Consider the following 12702-nt stretch of genomic DNA (forward strand, 5'->3'; position numbering starts at 1 on the left):
GTCACCGTGCCCTTAGATCCCATCCTCGTCGCCATGTCTCGGACGGCCAGAGCCGACTCGAGTTGCGTTAGAAATTGGTCGTACGTTAGGGCGGGCTGGTGAATGGAGAGGCAGACACAACTTATCGGTTGCAAAAAACTTTACTCATGCCGCTTGCAATCACGACGCAGGTGGTCCGGTCGTCTGAACAACCACATGAGTTGTTCCAGCTGGCGGGGCCCAAGCCAGTTAATCCGTCCGCAATTCGAAGCCGGTGGGGAAAGGGGTACGTCTGGGGTTGCGCTCGGTGACGGGAAGAAAGTTCGATAGGTGATCAGTCTATCGATCGGCAGCCGCAAGTCAGATAACTTCAGAGGCACTCTGCAGCGTGCTCAAAGCTCTTCGACTTGGGCAGAAGTCGCGCGGAATTTTAAACGGCTAGCGAGCCAATTACTAGCTGCCACGTGTAAATAATTTAGCACTGGCCAATAGCGGGACACAAATTTACATTCGAATAGTGGGAACTCTTTGCACCGTGCATTTCTGTGCTGCAAAGAAGAAATGCATCCTGCAAAGGAAACTGCAAATTGGCGGGAACTCTCTCCTACACGCGGGTTCTCAATTGCAGCAGAACACTCTGCCGTGTAAAGGAGCTCTCATGTGGCCAGGAAATTCCATAGTGCCGAGGCACCAAAATCACTGGGTCGTGACACTAAGGTGAAATATGACTAAATCCTTCAGTCTGTAAAAATCAAAAGGTTACCTGAAATGGTAAAGAGGTTTATATTTACAATTATAGTATTATACCAATTTGAAAAAAAATGCAGAATATTCAAGTTACCTCCTTTAGGTTCATTTGCTGCAATTTGCTCTTCCTCTTCCATGAATACTTCTTTTATCTGATCTGTAGTTTCATTTCCTGGGTTATCTTCATCCAACAAAACATCCTAACAATAAGGGAATTTAGAGCTTAGAGACCTCATTCCCAAACTGAGAGACTTTTAACAAGTTTCAGGAGTGGTAAGCCACGGCAGACATAGGACATAAAGCTCCAGTCTTACAACACCTGAAGAACTAAATGATTCTGCTACAGTGATGGCCAAACTGAAGTCAACATCCTTTTAAACTGAACAGAGAAATTAAATCAATGACTCCAGCAGGGACAAGTTACATTTTACAGTATACCTCGTTTTCTTTTCCCATTTTTCCAGTTGATGAAAACCGACCGGAGGAGAGCCTGTCATCTTGTACTGCACTAATATCCAGGCTCATTTTGGGATTGTAGGTGTGAGGAAACAGGGATTCAGGAAGCCGTTTATTTTCTTGTGCACTCTGCAATAAAGTTCATAAGAAGGTTATAAGAAACAGGAGAAGGAAAGGAAGGAATGACACAAGCTAATGTGTTGTAAAATCTAAACATAGACCAGTTTGACCTAAACGGAATTGGAAAATGCACTTAAAAGTTCTCACGATAATTAGCACAACATTTTTTGAACCAAGTTTTGTTTTTCTTAACTGTTTCTTCGTCTTAGAACTAAAACTGACTTTTCACGTCAAATATATATGTAAGACAAAGTTACTATTCAGCCATCACCAACACTTCTTCTAAATGAAGCCATGTAAGTATTAGTTATGAAAGGCAAATGTATGAAGAAATTGTCAATTCTAGTAATTTATAAGGTGATGACACATCAATGGAAATTACTTCCAAGATTTAGAAGTCTGAATCCTGTGAATTCAGAGCAGCATGTGTAAAAGCATCGACTATTGCGATTTTCCACTGATCTTTGATGAGCTATAAGCAAGCAGAAGTATACCTGATCTTAAAATCTCCATTTCCCCCCATACCTCTAAAAGCCAATGCTCTGAAACAATGTGTATGCCCCTTTCTTTAACAGACTTGTACTCCTTGTTGCTGTCATTTTGTCGCCCCTGGTAGATGAAGTGAGTTACTGTTTCATCAAAGCACCACCTAGAACAAATACCAATAAAACATAAGCTGAAGACAGCAACTCCCATTAAACATTAAAATAACCGCATCCTTCAGCTTCAGTCCTAACGTACCAAGGCACCCTACACTTACTCTGCAAAGCTGACAGAGTTACGAGCGTTGACTATGTAGTTGCTTCTGCAAAGTTACCATCATCCAACACAAGACTTGATTGCAAATTGTGTTGTATATTCCAATAATTACTTTAATATTAAATTTAATGTTGATTTTTTTTTCCCCCGTATTAAATGGGTTTGTATTTATATAGGAAAGCAGTGTTCGGCATTTTATAAAGGGAGACTAAAATAGCTCATCGCCAGTATCCAAATACCTTCTAGTAATACAGGGGTGGGCAAAGTGCGAACCGTGGGCCAGATGCAGCCTGCCAGGCCATTCTATCTGGCATGCAGGGCCCCTAAAAATTTAGAAAATTAATATTTATCTGCCCCTGGCTGCCTATTATGCAGCCCTCAATGGCTTGCCAAAACTCAGTAAGCAGCCCTCCACCCAAAATAACTGCCTGCCCCTGTAGTAAAACATTAACATCTTTTGCTCACAAGTTCTCTCATTCTATCCCCAGGAGAACTGTGGGTTCAGTGTTATGCTTGTTTTAATTCTGGTTCTGCAATGGTTTTTAAAGTACACACTGCTATGGTATATTACAGAATGCAAAGTCAAAGAGCTGCACCTTGCCCTTGGAGCAGGTGTTGGTCTTTCATTCCTATAGGACAGCATTCATCATCAGCTCATCTCCTGAGAAAGCTTCACCTCTTACACTTAATTTTCACAGTAGAAAGTTTCATTATGCCAAAGAAGTGCAGATTAAAGAACTTGGTCTTTATCTTGCAGCTTTTAGATACACTGGGCACAAGCCATTCAGTGCCTTGAAAACAAGGCCCAAGCCCTTCTTCACTTAACATCCTATAGGAAGCCAGTGCAGAGAGAAGAGGACAAGTTTGATGTACCTGTCATATCTTGAACTGGTGAGCCAATACTGCTGCAATGTTTTATGCTAACTGTATTTCTCTAAAAATGAGTAGCTTCATTTCTAGGTCTACACATTGCAGTATTTTAAATAGGAAACAAAGGAATGTCTTGAATGCAGATTGTGCCAAGTCTGGGATATCTGCTTAAATTAGATGATCCTGTACGCGTCTTTTGGTTCAGCTCTCTACAAGCTTTGGTCTGGAATGATTGGACACCTATACACACACCAGACATCTGCTCCAACACATGCTAATTAATTGAGTCTGCTAAAGTCTGCCTAGCATGGTCCTCCACATCACATGCATTTAATGTCCCCATGCTTCAAAATGGCAGTGGGGGTGCTTTAACTAAAGCTTCTCGAACAAGCTTTAGTTAAAGCACCCCTGCTGCCATTTTGAAGAGTGGGACGCTGAACAGACATGATGCTGCAGGCCCTTTAATTAGAGCAGCTCTTCCACCCCACACGTGTATAGATGCCTAAAGGTCTGTGCTTCCTGAGTTCTTATAGTCCGAAGTTTAGGGTCAAACCCTACTTTGATATAATGGAATACATAAACTGAAGTCAATTCAGGTTATATGTATCTAAACCTTTTATATTTTGCATACTTTTCCACGGACATGTTTCATTAAAACAAAGAACAGAACAAAACCACAAAAAAAAAAAGAAATTACAATTATTTTCAGCTAAATCAAGACAGTACAAAATTTCAGAAAAGAACCAATCTAAATCTTTTCTAATTTTATAAAACACTGAGCAAATTTCAAGAATATTGTAGAAGTAATTGAAAAATTAAATAATTTGAAAGAATGAGGATCTCTGTTTCTGGAGCTAGAAGAGGATCAAATCAGAAATCTAAAGGGAACAGTTGAAGCTACACCTCTGCTACAATACACTGTATGCCTTAAATAGGAATTCTCCAACTCAAAAGACAACAGACCTGTATTGTCTGAACAACTTAAAAATTTCTGTTATCAATTCACCCAAGGAAACTTTTTTTTTTGTTATTTCTATGCAGCTACCAGCCAATAGGTGGCAATATGTTCTCACACAGTGTCTACAGAGGTCAATGAAAAAAAATTTCAAAGGAAATCAACAGGAATAGCAGTGGGTCCCAAAGCAAATGAAAAAAAAAAATTTAATGCCTTCCCTTATTTGTAACCTTTTTTTCTTCCACTATAGTTAGCTCCTGAGTTTGTAAGATTCAGTAAGGTGTGCAATTCAGGGGAAAATTAAGCTGTTTTGGATTCAAGAAAGTTGGTTATAGCTGTGTTGGTCTAAGGACATACAAAGACAATATTCTTTGGGTAAATGTGGTATCTTTGATTAGACCAACTAAATAGTTGGAAAAAATTGTTCTTTGCAAGTTTTTGGGCATCCTTCTTCAGGCATAGGGAAGTCTGCTGTTGTCTGTGTGCTCTCCTGGGTGGAATAGAAGCTTAAGCCAATACGCAAAATCCAGGTCTGTCAAAATTCAAATGAGAGACAGGGAAGACCAAGGGAAACAGGATGTTAATAGGTGCAAGATAGTTTGGGGGCGGGGGCGGTACGGAAGAGGGGAATGTTGACTGGCGATACTCATTTTACCAGATACATTTTTAAATCACCAGTCAACATTACACTGTCCTCCCACCCACAACTGTCTCGCACATATCAATGCAGAGCTTAGAAACTGTCAACTTCAGTTCATACCTGTAATCTGCTCCAACAGAAGCTGCAATAGAATTCAGTTCACTCTGCTTCTTACTTAGTTTTTTACTAACACATATAACTACATCAGCCAAAGGTTTGGGTTCTTCTTCCTGTTCATATCCAGGGGAAAAATGAAAAGAGTCTTATTTTGAAGATTTCTCATCCAGTACTCTTGTAATAAGGAAAGCAGATCATTTATCAGTAGTTTTGGATCTCTACTTCCCTAGCCTCCCCATTCAGAAGGGGAGTACCATTACTGCTCCATGTGTCAGGAGTAAAGAATCAAAAACTTCACTCCAACATTTAAACAGAGGAACTGTCAAAACTAGTGCCACAAATACAGTTTACTAAAAAAAGATAAAGAGAGAGGGCAAGGATGTATATGGAACAAAGGGATGACAACATGCAAATTAACATTATTTTTCCCTTGCTCAACATCACTTGCCTCCAAGGGGCAAAAGGGAGATGCAAGACAAAAAGTACAATGGCTATTCAGAAAATAACGAATACTTTTTCTCTGAACTATAACATAGCTTAACTCGTGCTCACCAATTCCCATGACACCAGAAACTAAGAATTATCAAAGATGGATGAATGCCAAATCCTTGAACTACGAGACATATACAGCCATGTATTTATATAATACACATGACTTAACCATTGGTAAAACAGGACCACAGCAAAATAAACACCTTTAAATACTTTTTTCTCTTTCAGAAGCCAAAATACCTAATCTTGTGTCACTACTTTTAACTGACATAAAAATACAGATAAATCATAAAAATTTCTCCCTGAACATATAGTGAACTCAGGTTATATTGCCACTGTAAGAAGAGTATAAATCAAGATGAATTATTACTCACTACTATGGGCAGAGGTAGAGGAGGGCCACTGGCAGGGAATCTGAACAATGGTGAATTAAAACATAGTGCCAGATTAACTGACCCTGACTGTATCAGTGTAGTATCAAATCACTTTTCACAACACTGTCTATTTCAAGCATCTAATAAGTAAATAAGGAAATTGTGCTGTTGAGTTAAATTAAGCCTACTCCACCCCTCCCTCCCTCTACCTTCCCCAAAAAAACTCCAACCCACAATCTTACCACTTCTGTTTGTGCAGCCCTCAGCTGAGGGCTGGCAGAAAGAGTTGTTGTATAACGTGCACTGTTTGCCAGAGCCAGTTTCAAGTTCCTGCCAATGACTTCAGAGAGAGGAGTACTCTGTTTTCTGTTTCTCTGGTCGGGACCCCCTGGAGTTTCCAAAGCTGCCAAGGCATCCTACCAAAATGTAAAGTAATAACCAAATGACCACAAACTCTTTTCTCCAGGATCAGACTCTCACTGAATAGGAGGCTCCACAAACATAGACTACATATGAATAACCTACACCTTATTTTTTACTATAGAAGCACCTAGTGGTGTCAACTGATACTGGCGTCTCCTTATGTTAGGAATCACAGACACATTAGCAGATAGTCCTTTCTCCAAAAGATCTTAAAATATAAATATAAGCAAAACATATCCATTTTCTGTTTGCAGTTCATCCAAGATAAAATGTGTCACCTTCACTTATTCTCTCTCATCTTTATCTTTATGGTTACAAGCATAAAAAAGGGCAATATCTACTATTCTTTCAGAGGAATAAAGATCAGCATAGAAATACAGCAGTTCACTAGAAGCCGATAATCTCAGACAAGAGAATGCTTGAACCAAAAAAAAAAACCCACCCCAAAACCCTAGGAAAATGAATATGTAAAAGAAAGGGGTAAGTTATAAACTTAAGCTTTCCTTAATTTAAACAGTATACCACAGCTCTTTGAGAAACCTATTCCCTAAAGGGCTTTTTTTGATTTTTTGGCAGTTGGAAGAAATAAGATGACACAATACAGACTAAGTACAACAGATCAGTATTTCCAGAGCACTCTGGTATATACTGCTGCAGGCATTAATGTGCTTTGTTAAAGGAGCAATAGCAAAACAAAATAAACCTGTTACCTGACATTCACACCGAAACAATTTTTATGTATTTCAGGTATCAATTTCAGTATCTCCACTTTTCAAAACACTTGAATTCTCTTGACTACTTGAGAAACTAAAAAAGCTAAATATTTTAAATGTGTACTGCGCAGGGTTTGCATAAGGTTTTGTGCAGTTTTCCAATTTGCACGCTTTCTTTAACCTATTCACACTCCCAACCTAGAAACTCCCAAATAAATTTACCTTGACATCAAATGAAGGCTTGAAGAGCTTGTCTCTGGAAAGAAATTTGGATGGTGTGTCAAGGTGTAAAGACGGTTCTTTCTGGAGTGGTCTTCCTTCTGCTGGAGGGGATGGCTTTTTCCCAATATGATGAGAGATTACAGCTTGGAAAGCTTTACTCTGGAACCGATTCATATCAAGAGGAGTCACAGCTGTTTTGTTCCTGGTTTCAAGGAGACTGCTAGGATGGTCTGATGCCTCTAAAGTCACGGGAGCTGCCTCTGCTTTGGAAGGCTGAGTTATGAAACTCTCTTTATCTTGAAATAAAGAAAGCTACAATAAAGCACTGTCTTTCCCCACTTTAATACAAGTCTTGTATGTACACAGATAATATTGAAGACTTACTAAACTTTTTGATACTTTTAAAATCAAATCTAAAGCGGGTGGGCAGGTTGTTTATAAAAGACAACAAAATTAATTTCTTTTACACCAATGCTTGTGTTGTACATCATCATTTCTGTGCTCATCCTTAGGCACCTGAAAGATGAATTAACCTTGCCCATCTCATATTGTCTTGCTTCATGCACAGCAAACCTAGTAGGATCCTTTGACTGCAACTGAAATACAAATATAAAACTCCTTGAAAGTAGAGATATTTTCCTGTGCTTGATTCCATTTCACTACTCTCAGATATACTCCCATGGCCCACCTAATTTTGCCCCCCCTTCTGCCCAAACCTTGACTTCAAGGAAGTCAACAGGAGCTGGCCCTTGGGAGTTTACATGCTTCAAACACCTATAGATGTGACTTGGATTCCCCACATAATTGCTTTTTCCATAAAATACTCCCCCCCACCCTGCTCTCTCATTTCTGGTGCTGCTTTCCAAACTACTGGAAATTTCAGACTAGAAGGGAGCTCCTTCTCATCAAATCCTATTTTCTGGAATCAAAGACATTCTCAGTCCACCTTTCAAGAACTTTCTGGCCTTGAGGTGCCCAAAATGAAATACAGAATTACAGGTATATTCTTACTACTACAGAACAGAAGACAAAGTCACAGACTGAGAGGTGATTAATGTGGTACGTGATCAGTAAGAATGGGTGAGTTAGCTGGTACTCAACATTAAATGATCCAGTTTATTTCTCAGTATTAAAGGATTACTGTAGGGGTATTTGGGATCCAAATGTAGGTTTGTTCAGATGAAGAAAAAGATGGTTAAAGCCTTTATGCTAATGAAAATAGTCTATTAGCTTTAAGTGTTCCACTGCTATACTTTACAACTCTATTGTGCAAGGGCATGTAAACTAGAAAGTGCAAATGGCTGGATATGGAGCTAGACCCTCAGATTTATATTACCATAGTTCTTTTGAGTTCAATGGAGCTACACACTGACTTACCCAGGCTAAAATCTGGACCACTGAATGCAAAGTGAAACTGACTAGCACTTACAGTTTCAGCTAAGTGACAGATAAAAAAGTAACCAATTTTCACTAATGCAAAGTACATTCTAAACTTTCAAAAGCCTTACATTTTTGATAATTTAAATTCTTAGAGCTAACAAAATCAGATTGTGTGCGTTTTCACTTGAACTACAATGCAATGCACTGTGATCCAACATGATTAACAAAGTAGACCATAAGGGCGAACCTTCAGTGTCTATGTTTTCAACCAAAAACTTGCTCTCATCTGCTTTCTTTCCCATCCTTGCAGATTGCAAGAGCCAAGCCATAGTGATTGCAGGCAAGTCCCACTTCTTTGCAGCTTCATACTTAGATCCATCTGGTTCTTTTGCCACAAGATGGGTGCTAGCTAACATTCCTTTCTTTGGATTACATCTGCGCACAAAGAATTCTTGGACTCTGAAAGATTTAAACAGGTAGTGTAAGAGTGATATTGTAGTCATCATGGGCCAGAAATTATGCAAAAGGAAAAGATTTCTTGAGGTGCTATTTTCTGAATGCAAGACATTCTTCCTTGCATGTCTGATCACAGGAAGCCAGAATCGGGATAAAGTTAGAGTCGTCTCCCTGCGATCAGAGACCTGAGGAAGAACGTCTTGCATTCAAAAGCTTCTCTAACTTTATCCCAGCTACAGTTAGTCCAATAAGAGATACTATATCACCCTTAGAAATCCTTGCCTCTTGCTTGATTTAAATAAGTCTTCACAAGGTTAGGTACAATTTAGAATGATTTAGAAGACCGTCTTACAACAGCAATTCCTACTTTTTGGGGGCCACAACTGGAGCTAATAAACCACCTTCCAGTCAGCTTACAACCGTACATGTGACCCCTCTCCCAGATAGCACCATCATGGCTAACAGTATCAGTGGGGCTCAAGCCCACTGAAGGTCATGATCCCGATTTTGCCTAACACAGTTTACAGTTCTGATTTAGGCAAAAGGACAAGGAGCAAGCAGTAATACCAAACAGTTATAATAATTTACATTTCAATAAAATAAATAATAAAGCAAAACAGTGCTCTAAAAACATGGAAGAGTCTGAAATATCCCAAGCCCCAACGGTCTTTCCATATGTTCCAGATGCACCCCTGTAGTTGATAGGCACGTCACTCCGAAGTCATTAACTGATTTTAGCATTAATCAAAATCAATTTTTCTCTCATCTCCCATGAGGTATGTAGAAGGCTGCAGGACTGAGGATTCAGAGACTTAAGGTTCCATAGACTTAGTCTATGTAATGAGAAAGGGGAAAATATAGAGCCAAATAATAAACCTCAATGATTCAATATCAGTTTTCTACATGAATAAAATCCAAGAGTAAAGAACAAACATTTACCTCAACGTTTTCAGTCTCTCTCTCAAAAAAGAACAATAATAAATCAAGAGGGTTTAAACACCGTGAGTGTTAGAAAATGGAGAGAAGTGACCACAGACTGCATACCTTGCTCCTAGCAGACCTGCCAAGTACACCAGGGAGTCTCTCTCTGCACCAATGAACTGGCTAAAAGAAAGAACACAGTCTTCCAGAGGAGTGCATCCTTCCATTACTGGTACTGGTGTGAAAAGTGGGTTGGAAAGGGGGTTTAAAAGGAGCTGCTGTTCCACACACACAAACTTAAAAAGAAGAAATAAATTAGAATGAGAATGACATCAACAGAAGAAAGTGTGACATTGCTTCAGTTCCTGTTCAACATTTATGGTTTCAAAAGCAAGGGGGACCCCCTTCTTTGTCCCTTAAATCGAAGGTTGAATATGCATTATTTTGTATTTATCAGACAATTAAAAAAAATTTTTTAAAGAGATTTCAGAAAGATCCAATTGCCAGGCTTGTTCTAAGAGTCTAGCTCTTTGCATTGCATTTAAAAAAGATAAGAGCAAGAGAAAAACATTAGAACAACAAAAGTGGTCATTAAAAAATAAACTACACAGATTCCATCTTTACAGCTCTTTTGTTCAAGTAATGCTGCACAGTCCTGCATACTCAGTGTTGGTGTCATTAATACACAATAAGAGAGAAATAAACGATAGGTAAAAAAAAAATACCTTTGTGTAACAAGTGTATTTAAGCAGCTCATCTCTGATATTTCATATTAAATAAGGCTAAACACTCTCTCCTAATATGCAAATATAACCAGCAATAACCGCTCACTCTGCCAATCTCTATATTTCTAATGCTAATATTTGTTTCCTCACATAATTAAATCACAGGTCTACATTATCCCCTTACCAGCCATGTATTTGTAACAACATCTACAGTTGAATCCACATTGCATCCTAGTAAAGGAACCACAGCATAGTCAGCATTCACTCTGCTCTGAAGAGAAAGAACTTTCCCAGAGTTCTCCTTTATAAGATCTGCAATGCACGACTCATCCTCTTCACCAAAACCCAAAAGAAGGAAGCTTTTTCTGTTGAATAAACCTCCTTCAATCCCTGTAGAAGTCTCTGCCATGGACCCATGATAGACAGACGACTGGTTCTCTTCTTGGACGTTGGTATCACTCAATTTGCCAGAGTCAAGCTTTTCATTTTCAACTGAAACAGAAGATAATTAGATGAAAATGTCATGTACAATTCAAAATGAACATGAGGCTATTTTTAACGGAAACCTGAGTGTTTCGTATATTATCTACTGAAAATAATGTAGCACTGGAAAACAAAGCTTTATATTCCAAGTAGAAGCTATTCTACATGAGACGTGTGTAAGTTTGGTTTTTACTTTTTTCTAAAATACAGGAGGGAAAATAATGCATAAAAAAGGCAAGGTTTAAGGAACACGCATGTAAAATATGAATGAAATTTTGTATAGGCTATTACAATCAATTAACTACTTCCTTTGTACCCATCTTTGTAGAAAGTATAAGAATTTTAATACAAAAGATGTACTTAAATCTTGTCTACACAGGAAGTCCTACAGCTAGAACTTACCTAATGTGGAATCATTATTTATATATTGAGAGAGGAGGTCATCTTCATCTGCTTCCTGGTACTGTACAAGGCTCACAGTTTCCTTCTTTGAGAGATTACTGCTTTTGGGAAGAGCTGGCTTAATTCCAGGTTGCCCCAAAATTGGATTTTCTATTGGTTGGTAGTTTGCAGGAATGTACTGTTCCATGGGAAGTAGGTGACCTTTACGAAAAGATTCCAGCAGCCATTTTGCTGTCACTACATGAGGCCTTTAAAACCCAAAATACATACAGGCATAGACAGGTTACAATGGATTGAAGGGCCTATTTTTTTCCCTCCGAAGTAATTTCTACACTACAAGTGCATCTATGCTTCAAGTAAAATCTTTCAATACTCATCTAACTCCAGTTGACAGAATAATGCCCATTACATGCACACTGCAGACTTTCTGAGTTTAATTCAGTGTTTGAACATAAGAATTTTTAGCTTAATTATATTTAAACTGTTCTTGGTTGCTATACATCTCAGATATTGATGGTTTGCAAAAGAACATTTATAAAAATCCTCCTTCAGCCCATTTAAAGAGAAGTATTTCTTGTTGGATGCTACCTAAAAACACTACTTCTAAGAGCACGTTTCACTTTTTAGTCTACATGGGTGTTAAAATTTTTCTTTGCAGTATAGATAGCAATCTAGCAAAAAGAACAGTTAAATCTTCAAATCAATACATATTTTCTTTGTTTACACGAGAAAATACAATAGCAGAAGTAGCTTAAGCAACATAGTTAACAGAACCTGTGAGTTGTCTTGTTCAAAAACTGTTTCAATTCATCATCGTATTCACCCAAAATGACATGGGAGACATCTTCATTGAGCTGATTGAATCGAACACCACCACCATTATTAATAAGCCTTCTCATCTTATCTAACTTCCTGCCACTGAAGCCACAAAGATAAATCTATAGGAAGAAAAAGGACATCAGAATAAGATACCTGTTTGAAGTGGGGCATTTTGATACCATTTATTATTCTATCAAGCAAATACATAAACACAAAAGTAACATGTAACTTGACCTTTGATTTATGAGAAACCACAAAATACAAAAAAGTTATCCACGTTTAACACCAATCCTTGCAGAATTCAATTTCCAACCAACATGTGGAACAACCACGATTTCCCTTCTATTAAAATTGCCAGCACAAAGCTTCATATTATTCAAGTCTAGTTTGGACACATTTCCACTACCCAATGTAGAAGAAATATCAAAGCATTTGGCTCGCAGAACCATTCTATGCAGCCCAACAGTAGTCTGGTGGGCTACCATAAATTATGGTGGGAAGGCTACTGGGGCATGGCCTGCTGCAGAGTTTGGGTCCCTGGGACACAACAAATATGGCTGTCAGCAGCAGAGGATCCAGCACAGGCTATGCAGATACAGCTCTCACTTGGCCCACTGTCTGACCCCCACCACTGCCCCCAGACCTACAC

General features: G+C 38.7%; 1 protein-coding gene across 4 annotated transcripts in view; it reads right to left on the minus strand.

The window, feature by feature from the left end:
• TOPBP1 (DNA topoisomerase II binding protein 1) overlaps positions 1-12702 on the minus strand; it is a 40327-nt gene that overhangs the window by 17360 nt on the left and 10265 nt on the right. For 3 of the 4 annotated variants that reach the window (XM_025200277.1, XM_025200276.1, XM_014518517.2), the window contains 11 exons: positions 12009-12172; positions 11235-11482; positions 10534-10841; positions 9748-9920; positions 8495-8706; positions 6868-7163; positions 5752-5925; positions 4647-4756; positions 1828-1951; positions 1165-1311; positions 821-926 (listed from right to left, as the gene is read on the minus strand). In XM_025200277.1, coding sequence (XP_025056062.1) covers positions 821-926; positions 1165-1311; positions 1828-1951; positions 4647-4756; positions 5752-5925; positions 6868-7163; positions 8495-8706; positions 9748-9920; positions 10534-10841; positions 11235-11482; positions 12009-12172 — 2062 coding nt within the window. The remainder of the gene's footprint in view (positions 1-820; positions 927-1164; positions 1312-1827; positions 1952-4646; positions 4757-5751; positions 5926-6867; positions 7164-8494; positions 8707-9747; positions 9921-10533; positions 10842-11234; positions 11483-12008; positions 12173-12702) is intronic. The other variant, XM_025200278.1, reaches the window with a different exon arrangement.

This window comes from Alligator sinensis, unplaced genomic scaffold, assembly GCF_000455745.1.
Source record: "Alligator sinensis unplaced genomic scaffold, ASM45574v1 scaffold54_1, whole genome shotgun sequence".
Taxonomy (NCBI): domain Eukaryota; kingdom Metazoa; phylum Chordata; order Crocodylia; family Alligatoridae; genus Alligator; species Alligator sinensis.